Consider the following 17,256-nt stretch of genomic DNA (forward strand, 5'->3'; position numbering starts at 1 on the left):
TCTTCTGTGTAAAATTTTGTATACAGAAAGATGCATGTACTAACGTTGAAAAAAGAAACTGCTCATTATGAATATTTCATGCACATTAGCTTCAGTATCTTATAGCCATGGTCAGACTCAAGAGCAAACCATTTGTCTCTAAAGAGGTCCTTTGACATTGCACTTACCTTAAGGAGGCTTAGCTCAACACTTTAATACTCGGCTTTTAAGTGGCATTCCATGTAAGAGCCTGAAGATACCACATGCTGTGCTTAGAAACAGGCTGAATTTAAAGCTCTAATTTGTTTGAAAGAGATTTTGTAGGAAAGCAAATGTCTGTATGGAAGTTGCTGAATTTTATACTTTATTGCTTCCATTTACTGCCTCTTCTACATTTTAAGGCAATTGAAAGCAGGTAGCTTTATTACTGCTACAGGTAGAAAGAATAATTGAATGCATTACCCCAAGGCATTTCAGACTTATGTGGGTTCCTTAACAGCCTCGATACCAAGACCAGTATTTTACTTATTAGATAAAACATACCCTTCATTTATAAGCCACAAACTAGCATCACATATAACACTATGATAAACCTTCCCATAAGACCTTGCCATGTATGCATTATTTTTGGATGCAAAAGGATCCTTAATAAAGAATCTCAACTTTTAGTACAACATCATGATGAAAAGATCAGGAAGCCAGGTGTACCCAGAGCAGGAATCTCTTTGTGGGGGTTTATCTTGTATCTTGTATTCAATCGGCCTCTGGTCCTGGGAAACAAGAGAAACATTGTTTTCAAACAATATTGCCTTAAAATCTTAAACTTAAGGAGGTTGGCTTACACAGGCCGATTTCAACTCTTGATATCTGTTCTTTAGACTGATTCATCAGTTATTTGCCTGTGTATGGGCACCACCAACAGGCTTCCCTGAACAACATCTGGCCAGATCTCGATTGGGCAGGTCTGATTTTTCCGTCTGATCGGGGACCACATTGGCTCGTTGATGTGGTCCCCGATTCAACGGTGCCTATGCCCCCCACTTTAATTCAATCATTTGGCCCTAGGACCAAGTAAATATATTGTATAAATCTTTATTTAAATGAGAAGTAAAGCCACCCTGGAAAGTTTTTAGTACTAGTACAAAGCCCACTCCACAACATGTCACTGACACTTATCCTAGTTTATTTATGCCCCCATAGCATGTTCCGAGTACAGACTCTCATTCTTTCTGTGTGATACTTTAACCTCCTTAACTTGCTGTGAGTTTAGCCAATAAAGGAGCTTGTGTATGGCAATCAAAGGTTTCAAATTGCAAAGAAAACAGCAGGAAAACATTGGCACTTTTTCTACAAGTATATCCCAATGCGGTTTATTGGGTAGGTAGGCCTTTTCTATGCTGATGGTGCCCAAGCATGCACTGTGGGTCAGAGTGCTTAAAGTAGATTTAGAGCTCTCTGCAGAAGTTGGTTTCATAGTTTTTCTTTAACACAGCTTGTGCCTTTGACCTCTGTCTGCTGACAGTGAGACACACAGAATCTGTGCGTTTGTCCTTTTAAAATCGAAGTATTGATTGTGAGCTGGGTGGCTAGCAGTCATGCAGATAACTAAGGTCAGCATGAAAGTCTGTTCTCCACTAGGAGCAGACATAATGCACACAGGAAGTGATATTCTTTCTCTGCATTACTTTAAACCCTGTTAGGGCTCTGGCACACGGGGGAGATTAGTCGCCCGCGATAAAAAATAAAGACTCGCGAGTCTTTTTCGGCGATTTCCGGAAATCGCCCCGTCGCGTCTGCCATCCCGCCGGCGACTTACATGTTCGCCGGTGGGATGGCAGGGGTAGGCAACTCGGGGAGATTAGTCACCCGCGAACAGGGAGTTAATCGCGGGCGACTAATCTCCCCCGTGTGCCAGAGCCCTTAGAAGGCATACCACAGAGTAAAATTACCCTATCTAAAACCTTCCCTCTGTACACACTGTACTTTCCTTTCTAAGATCAGATATATTGGAGAGTACAAGATTGCATTCCCTCATATTCTGTGCATGCTTTCTGATAAACTCTTTCACCTCCAGCCACAGCCATATCATTAGGTGAAAAGTCCTACTTTCATTAACTTGGATTCTATGTTTATGCTTATTGCTTGCAGTGTAAAACTACTGATATTTCAAGGTTCTATTTCAAAGCATGTGTTGTGTTGAAAAATTGAAATTACCTTTGGATGTGCTAATATTTGCAAAAAAATATACCAACATTTTGGCAATATAATAGAAAATACCCCAGATTAGTATTACAAAAATACCTTTCACTCTTACTTTTCAATTTTTACAGTGAAGAAAATGTATAGTATAGAGTAATAGGGGAATAAAATAGAGGACAATCTATTAAAATATTAGGGTTTTGAATGGAAATATGTGATCTTGCATTGAGAAATCCAGTCTTGCAGTCAATTAACATATTTTCTTGTGAGACCTGTACAATTAAGCTTTGCAAAAGGCAGTATGAAATTCATAGAAAATATACAGGGGTATCTTTATGTGCATAGGAAGCAGGCCGCCCTTTTCTTTCTTCTTACCTGCCCTGCAGCTTCTGTTCCTTTGGGATAGTAAAAATAAAAAAATAAAGCCCTCCACACCCAATCTTCTTGTGTTTTGCATAGTTGGTAGTAAACACAACTAACTGAAAAATGTACTGCATCTATTGCATCAATAAAACCCTGATTTGTTGTTTATTGTCTGATTTAAAAAAAAAAAATGCTAGCCTTTTTAGGCTGAAATCATGTGTTTGGTTGTTTTAAAAATGTTTAACATAATATGGCAAACTTGAATTCTAATCTACATATATTAGGTTGAGAGTGTAGAAATGTCTGCAATCAAAATTCTAATGGGAATAATCTGAACCACAAGCAGTTATAAGTCTGTTTTGGGGGTGTTCATCCCCCCCAGGAAAATACTGTCTATGCTGCAATATGTTAAATGAGGTTCCATGCCAACAGTAATTAGTCATTTTTAGATATTGAAATTTTGCATAGGGTTTGAAGTCTTTATCTTGCAAAACCTTTTATCCTTTAAGCAAAAGGTGGCTTTATTATTCATTATACTGAAAGAGGTAGCATATTCATTGTTCAGTCATTGCCTAGTAGTGTTTTCTATTCTTTTAACTGGTGCTTATTTCCTGATATCTTATTATAGGCATAGCATTTCTTTGATGTCCTTTGTTAATTAGCAATTCATGAATTGCTGTTAAGGCCTGGATTTTGTAAAAGGCTTAAGGTGGCCACACACGTGGCAATTTGCGATCTTTACGAAAGATCGTACAATCAGCCACAAACCGTTCAGGGCTGAAACGGCAGATAAGGAGGTAGAAACAATAGGATTTCTACCTCCTTCTGCCAATTCAGCGCTGAAGGCAGATTTTGGTCAGGCGCCTTCTATGGCGCCCGATCAAAATCTTTTAACTGGCCCGATCGGTGAGTCGGCCGATATCCGCAGCTTCCTGCGATATCGGTCGACTCGCCGACTTGCCATATATGCACCGAATATCGTATGAAACGAGGTTTCGTATGATATTATCGGTGCGTGTATGGCTAGCTTTTGTATACCTATGTTATCTGACTCCTGATAATATATTGACCATAGTGTGAACATGTTATGGAGCTTAGATCAACCCTGGCACAGGGACTAATGAGAATAATGAACACTGCTTATAAATATAAATCTATATATAAATAAATCTATATATATATAAATAAATCTATATATAAATAAATAATCTATATATAAATAAAGATTATACTCTGTTGTTCCACACTGAGTATGAATATGTTGGTGCTTTATAAATATTTGTTAATACTAATAATCTCTTGCTCTTGTGCTAATTATATTTAATAAAGTTAATTAAAGGTAAATCAATTGATATTTGTGCCTGAAAATCTGTAAACCTTAGTAAGGTAGTGTTGGCAAAATGATTCTGAATATGTATTGTCACTTTCCTGCTAGCATTAAGAGGCATTAGAAAAGGTTATGTGTCCTTTCTTATCTCTCAAAGCTGGAGTTAGCTCATGCTGTATGGCAGAGATTCTTCAGTATTCAGATCACAATGATCAGAGATCTATTGGAAACTTAGCATCTGAACCTTAGCAGGCAAAAGAAAATCCCACCATCGGCTTTAAAATGTCATTTTATAAAAAATGGAATGTATTTTAATAACACAAGTATGCTCAGCAGCATCAGAAGTGCATAAAAATATGTACTTTTTCTTATTTTGTTACTCTTCTAGGTTCATTGATGGAGAACTCAATATATGTTACAATGCTGTAGACCGTCACATAGAAAGTGGAAGAGGAGATCAACCTGCAATCATATATGACAGTCCCGTGACCAACACAAAGCAAGCTATTACTTACAAAGAGATCTATGAACAGGTAATTGTCAGAAACCATTATACACTATGAAGGTAATTCATAGGGAAATATGACATTAGTATTCCTCACACAATATACTGTATGTGATTTCTTTTAAATATCTTGGTATGCTGTGCTGTTATTGATGCAGGTATACCAAGTGTACCATTCACATCATAGTAAGAAAAGGCTTTCAGAGACAATGTCCTACTCAGCCACATAATTCACTTCCATCTGGCTACTCCAAAAATGTTTCAAATTATATCAGCAATTTAAATGGCATCTCCAGTTTATCAGGTTTTTGCTCCTTGCTGACCACCACATCACCCCTCCAGCACCAAATAAAAACATAATGCCAGAGACTATCACAGATGGCAAAGGACTGGTAGGGAGCAAGGTTTCAGTTTACTAGGTAGATTTTAATCAATACTGACTATTATGTATTGTTGACTTCTTCAACATAGCTTTACAGATTATCACTGACTGCCACAGTGGAGTCTGCAATTTAAGATTCCTATCATACTCACCCACTTGCTATGGCCAATTTTATCAGGAGACATCTTCCTGTATGTTTTGGAGCATGGAAGGAAACCTGTGTAGGCTGGGGAATAACATAAAAAATCCTTGCACATAGTGCCTTGGCTGTAATTCAACCTAGGACCTCAGTGCTGCATCTCAGAAATGCTGCTGCCCCACTGTGTTTCTGATTCCAGTAAATCTGTCAGTATCGCTTTCACAACATGGAAAATTACCTTGTGCAGAGAATTAGTAACCCTTGTCCTTTGCTTTTGGGACAGATTTTTGTTCTATTCATGTCAGTTTTCTAGTTTGATAGATGTATGGTATTTAAGAATAGCACCATAGCAACAAACAATAATGCACATTTAAATGCAGTGTCACTCATTGCATCTTTTAAATGAACTGGCCCCAAAGTGTTCCCCAATTCTATCACTGCATTTTCTGACTCCCTGGTTAGCATTTTGCTGCTTTTGTTGCTTCATGAGGGAAAGGAAAAAGATCTGAGCACATAACTGCCAACAATGCAATGGTGGGGGGAATTTCTTTACAAAATTAGAGGAACTGAAAATTTACATTCCACGCAATAAAACTTCTTCTAGCTCAGTATCAAACCCAAATTTGTCACACATGAAATAGAAAATTGACATATTATACATGCAAGATATGAGAGGGAGACCCAGGAGATGCCTTTATTTCTGATTTTTCCCTCTTGCTGCTACATCATGCTTGTCAGTGTAGATAAAGAAAAATGTAATGTCAAGTTCACTAAGCACAAATCTTCTTACGCCAATTATTTTCTGTCCTTCAGCAACATTGCAAGCGCCACTCCTTGGCCTTACAGTATTAGATTATAGTAACACAATTTACTGTAGGTGACAGCTTGGCCAATACTCTGCAAAATAAAGAGTGAATAAAAGTAGGTTTCCATGCAATTTATTAGTTCCTGAGCCAGCAAACCTTTTAGTGGTTGCAATAAATCAAACATTTCTTTAGTCAAGTATTTCCTTTGCTGCACATATTTTAAGCTGTAAGTGATATACATAGTTTTATGCCTTATGCCTACTGTTTTAACTTGGTGGGTGACAAGTTTACTCGAGGAACAAAATGTATCAAAGCTGTGCTCTGGTTAATAATACACCAACAAATAAACACTGCCCTGACACCTAGCTTTATGCCATTGCAAGAGTGATTATTATTGTATTATGTGTTGTTGGATAGTATAATAGTAGCCAGATTGGAAGTGAGAAGGGCAGACAGCCAATGTAAATTGTCTGATAAGGTTAAAACCTTATGAGAACCCCTGATAGAGACAGTAAGTAAGGCTCCCTGCACTATTGGTAGAACTGGCAATGTCCATGTATTTGCCTGAACATTAAAAGCAGCAGAAATTGTTTGTATTTATGTGTTTTTTTTTATTCAGTGGTGAAAAGTAAAGTATAAATAAATCTTTCCTACACAGAATAACTGTTCCAGCAGAAGCTACATTACTGGAGCAAGGGAAAAAATTGTTTCTGCAAAGGAATATATTTTCACATTGCAAATGATTTATCCTTTAACAACTTTTATTACATTATGCCATCCAGCAGGAAGGGTATATATTGGCTTGCAGTTTGAAAGCAAATATTTTATAGGTTTGTATGAGGGTAGTTTACTACATACAAAAATTGGGTGCAATCCTCCATGTTTCTTGCACTTTGCACCCTGCACTTAGAAGAACTACTGTAACTCTTTGTGCCCCAAACCAATCAGCAGAGGCTTGCAGATGATCAGGTAAGCTATTTTAATTACTGGGGGTGCCTAAATTTTGGCTTACCCCAGTGATTATACCTTTACTTCTTCTTTAAAACTTTTCCAGAATGTATTCCATGCATTCTTTTTTCTGTAATGGTTTAGGTTTGACCTTTTTTTACACATAATTTAAAGGTGGGAGGGAAGAAAGCTCTTTAAATAAGGAAGCGGATGAGCCCCAGGATGTGGCTAGTGCCACACTACAATACTCTGTTTACTTCAAATCCTAAAGACAGCAAGCCAACTGCTCTGCTGGCTTGTCTTCACTACTATGCTTCATTACTATACTACAGATAATAAATTGGTTTAGGCACATAGGAGAGTGTTTTAGCTTCACAGGGGTTATATGTAGCATTCTGGATTGATTTGTAGCAATGTAATAATATATAATCATATAGTGAGAGCAACAGTATATTAAAAAACAAAAAATAAATGTGCCAAATGATTCTGTAAACTGTGTTCCCTATAATTTCCATCACATATAGGTATCAAGATTAGCTAGTGTTCTGTGTAAGTATGGTGTGAAGAAAGGAGACAGAGTTGTCATCTACATGCCAATGATCCCACAAGCAACGTATGCCATGTTGGCATGTGCCAGGATTGGAGCTATTCACAGCCTTATCTTTGGGGGATTTGCATCTAAAGAGTTAGCAGTCCGCATTGATCATGCTAAGGTAAAAATTATGTTTATGGTAGGCTGTTCATCATTTTTTTTAAAACCATATATAAATCAAGTATCCTTTTCATGTGTTTTCTCTAAAATAAAACATAGCTATGTGCAGGGAGTTTTTCTTCATGGCAAACATTAAGAAAAGTACTAAGGCACACTAATGGATGCTTCCACTACTATATGCAATGACTTTTCTTTGTGCTCTAATGCGATCCCCAGCTCTTGCTCAGTTACAGCTGCACATTCTAGGAACTGTGGTAGCAAAACATCAGTAGGGTCATAGGTACAGGTACCTGATCTGCAGGACATAAGAATGCTGATATTGGTGAACAGGAGTTTACCACAAACAAAACAATTGCTCTATCTAAATTTGTATAGGCAGAAACAAGGTCCTCTGCAGTCATCCATTATCAATATATATAGGGCATTTTGTGCATCAAACTAAGAAATTCCCTACCCTTCAAACAAAACAGCGATTGTTTGTCTGAAATTGCCTCATGAGGCAACTTCGGCGATTTGCCGAAATCGCCTGCGCAGCGTGCGCCATCCCACCGGCGACTTACATTTTCACCGGTGGGATGGTAGTTCGGGGAGATTAGTCGCCCGCGAACAGGGAGATATGTCGCGGGCGACTAATCTCCCCGTGTGCCAGAGCCCTAAAGGACAGGGAAAGTTATTAACCCCTCATTAAATACTGCATAATCATCCACTTTGAGATAAACTTTTTCTGTGAGCAGCACATTGCCATCTTTAGTTACTTCCCAGCCCAGCAGTCCCTTGTGACTAAAGATTTTAGTGTGGCACTCATAGAAAAATTATAATGGGCAGTCAATTTTTCAGTTATGCGGAGCTCCATCCTGGGGTACAAGGTTAGTGGCCTTATTCACCAAGCTGTGCTTAACAAATAGCCAGCTGCCAGCGAATTATACTTTCCTTGTCCCCTAAAAGACACACATGGTGTGAAGAACAATTGTCTTCCATTGCATTATTCCCCTCTACAAGCTGTTCAGAAGAGCTGGCAGCACTACATAGTTTCCATTGGTAGCCAAACAATCCCCATCCAGTAGTCTGCAAGCAGCTCAGCAGTCTGAACTGGGACTGCAGTTAATAGAAATGTGATTGACTACTACTGTTTATAAGTTTATTCTGAATATTTTTAATAATGAAAATAATTGTAACCCTATCTCTTTTTATTTGCAGCCCAAACTGATTATAACGGCTTCATTTGGAATAGAGCCTGGTAGAAAAGTGGAGTATGTTCCTCTTGTAGAAAGAGCTCTAGAGATTGCTGAGCACAAGCCAGAGAAAATCGTAATATACAGCAGGCCCAACATGGTATGTAATGTGCTTACACTGTGTTTTCTGCCATTATTAGTGATTGAAACTTTTCGCTAGGTTTCACTGCGAAAAAAGCTTCAGTGCATTTTGTGAATTTTTCAGCAAAGCGAAACAGGACAGATTCGCTCATTTCTAGCTGTTCTTTAATAAATGGGCATAAAACAGTAAAAGTAAATTAAATTCAGTACATTTTGAAATACAAGCTGATTTTTCTTCATATTATTAGATTATAAACTGTCATGAGACCTCTTTACCTTTTTGTTTTTTCACTATTTGTAATCTGTATACTTCTATTGTACACTGCTGAGCTGATGCTTTTTAAATATATAATAACATCGACAATCATTTACAATTGTAGATGTTTGATGAAAAGAGGGAAACCCATAAAATGTTTCTGGTTTTTTAATTCTTACTGGTGGCTCAGTTTCATGAACAGGAGGAAGAAAGCTTTGTGCAGTGGCTGGTCTGAAATTTGACTCAGGTTGTGCTTCCTGTGCTCAGGATGTATTTAACTGTTAAATGACACCTCCTGAAAATAGACTTGCAGAAAGCAAATGAGAGTTTTTGTACCTTTACACCTGGAACATGTGACTCTGCAAGCTAGGAGAGGTAAGACTACCTCTTGAAGGCTCCAAACAGTTTGGTGTTAAAGGAAACTATCAACACGTGTTATAGTTATTATAATATGTTTCCAAGCAACTTTTTAATGTGAAAACGTTTATAGTTATTTGTGAATACCAAGCCTGGACTGATAGTCTGTGGATTCTGGCAAATGCCAGAGGGGCTGCTGTAAGATACCATAGGCAGTCATTATTTATATGACTGGCAGGGGGCTTTTTTGTACTTGAAATTTTAGGGCCTATTTTCCCATAGAGTCCATTTTAAGCAAATAAGTTCTTAAAGGGATATCCTTTATTTCCATAATAATTAAACAGTACCTTGTACCTAATACTAGCTAAGCTGCATGAATCCATATTGGTGGCAAAACAATCTTGGCTTTATTTAATGTTTATGGCGATCCAAATAAAGAAAAGATCCCTGGTGCTAAACAATCAGGATAATGGATACTTTACCCATATTTGATTAAATTTACAAGCAAGCCTTTACAAATGGGGCATAAAGCACTTTTTTTTTTGTACTTTGCAACCTGTAGGATTTGTACTTGTCGGCTGCTTTTGTGGCCCTTAGCCCCCATGCTTGCACCTAGGCCTTCAGAAATGATCCTCTAGTCCTCACATGGGTTTTCTCATTGCCATGTTAATGAATTTCAAATTTCTATAACAGGTTCTTTCAAGCTGTGTAGTTCCATACTAGATTTTCTGTTGTAGTTTAACAAGAAGGCCAATTGAGCCTTCCACTACACAGGTAAATGAAAACGTATTACTTCCCACAAGTTCTCATTCTGTCATTTTTATTCTGACTTCTTTTAAAATTTCCACACTAAGCGATATATCTGCCATACATTGTTGTGCGCTGCAGAGGTTGACGGCAGCTGTCCCTGAATCCTCTTCTGCTATGCCTGTCATTATTAATTTACAGTATCTGTGACTTATTTTAGCAAGTAAATAAAGATTCACAGACAGCTGCTGTCAGCTCCTGAATTGATCTTATTTAAGTACTTTCAGTCTGGTATACAAGATAGATTATGCTTATAGGTTGAGCTCTCTGTGTAATTGTAACACATCTCCATTAGATGTAGTGAGGAAAGGAATTGGGATTCTCTAATATTCAGTAAGTGAAAGCCACATGGCAAGGCACAGTCAGCAGTGGCTCCTAAATAAAGTTATGTTGTACTATAAATGCCTGTAGATATGTTAGGAAGGCGAAAGGATCATATGTCTTAGTCCTATAGCTAGCAGGGACAAATGTATACAGTAATCCAGTAATACTTACCCCCATTTCAAGTCCTAGAATGAAGCACTTTTAATATGCCAATACTGATGCCCTGATACTGAAGAAGTTAAGAAAAGGGGGTGATTTGCCTTTTGAACATGCACCAATTATACTTAACTACATTCCTGCCCATGATACTGTGCCACCAAGTTTTTGTATGTTTGTAACTGGACATAAAGCCTGCTGAGAGATTTTTCACTTTGATAGGAAACCATGAAATAGCTATTTATTGTCCAGGCCACATTTGCAGTCAGTGTTAAGCTGGCCATATGTGAGGAATATCTCTTTATTTGATGATCTTTATTGTGGGCCAAACTGGTCTTATTAAATCATTTATCACTTGTGCTAACTTTTGGATCCTAATTGGAGCTTATGACGACCTGTTGGGAAGGACTGGTCTAAAGACCCAATATTGTTCTAACTGCATTTTAAACTTGGGACAATTTCTCACAGAAAATCGTCTGGCACAACTCCAGATCACAAACAAAATGAAGTTAAAGATATTTAGTTTATATTAAAAGCATTCCAAAGTTTGTTTGTACACAATTATACATAAATAGCCTTATGTGTTTTGTGCCTCACAGGGCACATAATTATAGGCTAAAAATTGTCCCAGCTTGGCTCCCAAAGCTGAAGGTCTAGGGCTTGAGCACCTGGACCCACCATACTAAGGGGTAAGCTCTTAACAGATGTCATTACATAACTCTTCTTTATAAAATTCAAGTTTTTTAAACTTGCCTGATAGATTTTAATCCCTTCATGATTCTTATGTATTACTTCCTAAGAATGATCCAGCAATAGACAAGATAAATGAAAATATACAATCGGGTATTAAGAAACACTTGTAAATAAACAAGCCTATGTACTAATGCTCTCCTATTATCCTAATTGCTTGTTCGGTTCTGTCATAGAAAGAAGTGCCTTTAAAGGCTGGTCGTGACCTTGACTGGACAGAAGAGATTTCAAAAGCTCATCCTCATGACTGTGTCCCTGTCTCTTCAGAGCACCCACTCTATGTCTTGTATACATCTGGCACTACAGGATTGCCTAAGGTGAGCTTCTGAGGAACTAGAGTCATATCTCTGTTTTTCTCTTCCCCCACTGATACTGCACTCTGTATAAGGGCTGATTTATGCTTCTGCTTTAGAATAAATCTAATGAGCTTAATGAGATGTTCCATGCATGTCTTATAGGTTATAAATAATCATCTTAATTCAACTGACTAACCTTTCTTGTCACACTTGCTGTGAAGAAAGCTGAGGCAATGTTTAGATTACATTAAAAAAACTACTATGAGTATAAGATCCTCGTAAGAAGAGTGTATGAGGAACTACAGTATATTGGTGTCACAAGCTTGCCGGAACTGGTACTGAGATGTACACTTTTGGTGCTATCTGTAGAGTTAGAGCCCTGACTATGTCTTGTTGCATATAGCTTCAGATCAGCAAAATTCAATCAATCAGCCCTCTTGTTGCATATAGCTTCAGATCAGCAAAATTCAATCAATCAGCTCTTTTCAATGATGTTTGGACAGAGGAGTAACTACGCCTTGGCATTTTGTTGTTCTTAAGATTATCTGAGGTAAATTTAGGAGCACAGTAACAGTGATCAGGATACATTAATAACAGCCATGAATGAAATATGCATTCATATTGTAAGGAGTAGTGATGGGCGAATAATTTTCCAGGCATGGATTTGCGGAAAAATTAGCTGCACGTCAAATAGTTGTCACCCCCATCAAATTTTTTTGACTTGTGCCTTTTGCAGCGTTTTGCAAATCTTATCAAATATTCGCTAATTTTTCGTCGAAACAGGACAGATTTGCTCATCACTAATAAAGAATGCACAGATGCAAACTTTGATAAATAGGTTGTGGTGTTGGATTCCCACATTACACTGTTTTTGAACATCCTTACATCATGTCATGCACAGGATGAAACAAGGTTTATTAATTGTTGTTTTGTGGCTTAAGGTTGTTAAAATATCTTTTGACTTATTTCTTTTATCAATACTATTATAACATAAATACAGCATTTTATTGCATGATTTAATGATTGCATAATCTTTAATAGAGTTCTGTTATTTTCTGTCACATTTGAGGTTCAGGTTACATATATTTATAGGCGAAATATATCTGTTTATTTAGCCAAACCTTCTTATTGCTTTCACTCTCGCTGTTAAATAAGCCACAGGCATTTCAAAACCACAGTTTAGTAAACGTTAATGAATCATTCAGATAAAGGCTAATTGGTCCTGCTTTGCTGAATACTGCCTCTGACAGTAAGGCTAAAGTCATACCTGTCATTTTTTTGCCAGTGGAGGAAACGCCAATACGGCCCGAATCTGCCCTGTGTCTACAGGCAGTGAAAGCAATGTCATCCATCGGGCATTGTTCACATAGGGTGGATTTTTCGCGCAAGTTTTAACGCTACGAAAAAATCGCGACTTTGCGCAACTTTCGTAATGGGTACGAAAAAATTGCGGTTTTACGCAAAAATCGTAAAGACGCCGAAAAAAATCGCAAAATTACCGATCATTACGAAAAAAACGCAATCGGACGATTCGGCCCGTTCGTGGGTTAGTAAATGTGCCCCTAGGTAATTCCTTAATGGATAATGCCACAACAGACACAAGAGACTTGTTTGAGACTGATTGTCTCAAACATAAACTTCAAAATGTCTACATTGTCTCATTTTGTCAAGTCCTTGCCATTTTCTACAAAAGTGCTGGCCAGATGGTTATCTTGTTGCCACTCCCAGGGATATTTATGATATGTAGTCTACTTAAGGGCTCCATAGACTTCTTTTGTATAACATCATTATAACATAATGGCCCTCAAACGTGTGCTATATTATTCAATAGTTAGAAGGAAAAAAAATAAACCTTATTTATACAAACAGAATTGTTAGATCTTTTATAACTTTAAATTAAATCACATTTCTTTGTACTTTAGTCTACATTACTGCACATTATAATAGCATTTAAGCACAAGCAGAACTGTTTTATTTTCATGAGTGTCACATTCATTGATATATACAAATATATATATTGTAATTTCTTTTAGGGTGTTGTAAGATCTTCTGCTGGCTATACTGTGATGCTCAACTGGACCATGTCATCTATTTATGGACTGAACCCTGGCGATGTATGAACATATATTTTTCTATGTTTAAGTGACTAGAATTTACATATGTTATACCAGGTCATAATGTTTTTGGCTTCATTTTTATTAAAGGTGTGGTGGGCAGCATCTGATTTAGGCTGGGTAGTCGGACATTCATACATTTGCTATGGACCTCTCCTGCATGGAAATACATCTGTTTTATATGAGGTAAGTTAAGAAATTTTAGTTCTGTGCAAAGATATTGAAGGTTACCCAGTGCAATTCAGCAAATTATATACTAGAGGGTAGATGTGCACTGTGGGAGATCAGGGTGAGTGTACTTGTTTGAAGTGTCTAAATGTCTGAGGTATATGGATTTCGAATACAAGTGTTTAAAACACATGGGGGGATGTATATTTATAGTTCTACAAGAATTAATACTTTTACAACAGCAAGCATATCTTACATTCCTCTAATAAAGCCTAGTTAACAGGCAATCAGTAGTCCACAAGTCACTAGCCAAAGGCCAGTATCAGAAGTTATTTGTCAACCTTGGCAATGGAATTTCCTCATGTGGGATGGGTGACTTCCCAATGTGCTTTTGTAGGAATTGGGCTAAAGGGGTCAAAATGGAGGCAACCTTTGCTTCTGAAATTGTCCTTTTATTGCATCATTCTAGGTTTCAATGGTGGTTCATGTTAAAAAATCTCACACCATCACAACAAGAGTCTTGTTTTAGTGATGTGAAGCATGGATGAAAAATAAATGAGTGCCTTCCATAGGATGTCCAGTCTATGCTTTGCATTACTAAATGCTTACACAAATAAAAATAAGTAAAGCTATTTTTAGAATGTATATACTTTTTGTGGCTAAAAAGAGTCCCTTTGATTATCATTATGTATGTAATGAAAGGCATAAAATAGTACAAGTATGGAATCCCTTATCCGGAAACCCGTTATCCAGAAAGCTCTAAATTATGAAAAGGCCATCTCCCATAGACTCCATTATAAGCTAATAATTCTAATTTTTAAAAATGGTTCCCTTTTTCTCTGTAGAAATAAAACAGTACCTTGTACCTGATCCCAACCAAGATATAAATAATCCTTGGATTATTGCAAAACAATCCTATTGGGGTTAATTAATGTTTTATTGATTTTTTAGTAGACTTAAGGTATGGAGATCCAAATTACGGAAAGACCCCTTATCCAGAATACCCTTGGTCCCAAGCATTCTGGATAACGGGTTCTATACCTGTATTGCAATAATTGTTAATTTCTTGCAACAGCTTTAGCTTAACCTCTGGGCCTAGATGGGTCTACTGACACAGGCAGCAAACTTATTGTATCTCTGTCAGGAAAGTATTAATAAAGTCTACTCTGCATTATTATTATTCATCCAAATTATGTCTCTTGCATAAGCACCATGGTTTAAAGCTTTAATTTCGTGCTTGTATTAGTAGACATCCAGCATGTCAGGATGGAATTAAGAAACTTTGCTTCAGTATTGAATTACACTTCTTCCTATTAGTTCCAGGATAATTAAAGTAGATCATCTTTAATTTGACTTAATCACCACCTGCTTGGAAATAAAAAGAGAATCTGTTCTGGAGATAAAAGCTAGGTAAAAACCTCTTGTATTTCCATGGAGACAATTTGGTTCTTTGGAGTTTTCACATAAAAGCTATTTCTGGAGCTCAGGGTTTATTGGCGATCCGTCTGAATGAAATTTTTGCTGTAGAACAAAATTCTTTCTCTGCTCAGTACCACATTTTAAATGATATGGGGGAAAATTAGTACCTTATAAAAATTGAAATATCGAGAGTGACATATGTCATTAACTACTGCTGCTTTTTGACTCCACACTGATTTTAAAAACTACTATGTCATCAAAAGAAGCCTGCACACCTTGCCATCTTTGTATGTTTAAACACCAATAATTCTCTCTCAGTATATACTTTCTGGCACCTGAAAATGATTAAATGCAGTAAAAGTATGAAGACGATTAAATATAGCATGGGACATGGAAAGTATGCTGGCACCTGAAGATGATTAAATATAGGAAAAGTATGAAGATGATTAAATATAGTACAATACATTAATGGTATGCTGGCACCTGAGGATGATTAAATACGGGAAAAGTATGAAGATGATGAAATATAGTATGTCAGCCGAATGCTTGAGTTTTGGGTAACTATATTAAAAGGTAGTTTTTAAATCTGTAGTAAGTGCTGAGGTTTGCAAAGTGCTTTTCCTAGAATGGTCTCTGAAACAATGGAGACCTTCCAAACTCTGGCCTTTAGAAATACCCATTTTGATTTTGTTTTTACTGACAGTGTAGGCTCTAATATTCAAAAGGAACTATTGCATCAGTTTCCATTGACCTTTAATCTGGTCTTACTTTGTCTCCATATTTTACTCCAATCCCATTCTCTTCTGTTTTTTTGTCATTTACTGGCAAAGAGCACGAATTGGAAGAACTGTCTACTGTAATTTGAGAATACATGATGCAATCCCTGGATGTTGATTGCTTTTTGGCATTGTTCTAGAAAATGTTTTGATTTTTATCCAAATATTTGCAGTTTGCTTAATTTGCCGTGAACCACATTATCAAAAAATTAGCTATGCTATAAAATAGCAATGTTTTCTCTAGATCAGTCAAAAGCTTATTGACTCATAAACCAATAAATAATGTTTTATCTAAATCCAATGCATGGTGGAAGAAGAAAATTGTGTGGAGTGTTTAGCGCAAAGGTGGTGGTAATGGTTGGGGGGGCACTAGGCACGTACCTTTTCTGACGCCTAGAGTGTTCAGCACTGAAAGCAGCAAAATCACTACTTTACTTTGCTTTCAAGCGTATAAAAAACACATTTCCCCTTTCACTGCACTCTTTTAACTTGCTAAGATCCTATTTATTTCAGGACACTGAGCACTGGGTTAATAAATATTATTGAAATTCAATATTGTTTATGATCAATGGGAAGAGAAGTGTTGGATAGCTAAAGCGCTTAAAAATGGGCCCCTTAAGGTCCCCATACACTATAAGATCCGCTCGCTTGGCAACATCGCCTATGGGTGGGCGATATCGGGTAGCAAGTAGCTAAAAAAAAAAAAAAATAATCAGGCCAGATATTGGTCGGCCAGGCCATACATGGGCCGATTAGCTGCCGAATCGGTCCAAGGGACCGATATCGGCAGCTACTATTGGCCCGTGTATGGGGACCTTAACTGTTGAAATCAAATTGCTGATTGGTTGCCCTGGGCAACCTCACGGCTTCATGCCACTTTTTACAAAGCATAATAAATATAACCCAAAATGTACAACTACCAAAAGTTCTGTGCATGTTTAACTCACTTATAGGCCTTTTGCAGTTGTAAAATTTCTGTTTATAGTAGGGGAGTGCACTAGATTTAAGTTCTGCAGATCATAGAATCTCTGAAGCTGACAAAGAAGGACCAAATGGGATCACAATATTGCTTATAATGATGTGAGTTTTCAATGTCAATTATGATTGTTTTTGTGATTGGACTGAGGGATATAAGGACTCATTAAGTCAGAGAACTGAAA

At 37.2% G+C, this 17,256-nt stretch overlaps 1 protein-coding gene across 2 annotated transcripts in view; it reads left to right on the forward strand.

Annotated features, from left to right (window-relative positions):
* acss3 (acyl-CoA synthetase short chain family member 3) overlaps positions 1–17,256 on the forward strand; it is a 47,101-nt gene that overhangs the window by 11,991 nt on the left and 17,854 nt on the right. For both annotated transcript variants that reach the window (XM_002931620.5, XM_031898886.1), the window contains exons 3-8: positions 4,257–4,401; positions 7,173–7,361; positions 8,558–8,692; positions 11,500–11,640; positions 13,653–13,733; positions 13,824–13,919. In XM_002931620.5, coding sequence (XP_002931666.2) covers positions 4,257–4,401; positions 7,173–7,361; positions 8,558–8,692; positions 11,500–11,640; positions 13,653–13,733; positions 13,824–13,919 — 787 coding nt within the window. The remainder of the gene's footprint in view (positions 1–4,256; positions 4,402–7,172; positions 7,362–8,557; positions 8,693–11,499; positions 11,641–13,652; positions 13,734–13,823; positions 13,920–17,256) is intronic.

Source organism: Xenopus tropicalis, chromosome 3 (genome assembly GCF_000004195.4).
Source record: "Xenopus tropicalis strain Nigerian chromosome 3, UCB_Xtro_10.0, whole genome shotgun sequence".
Lineage (NCBI taxonomy): Eukaryota > Metazoa > Chordata > Amphibia > Anura > Pipidae > Xenopus > Xenopus tropicalis.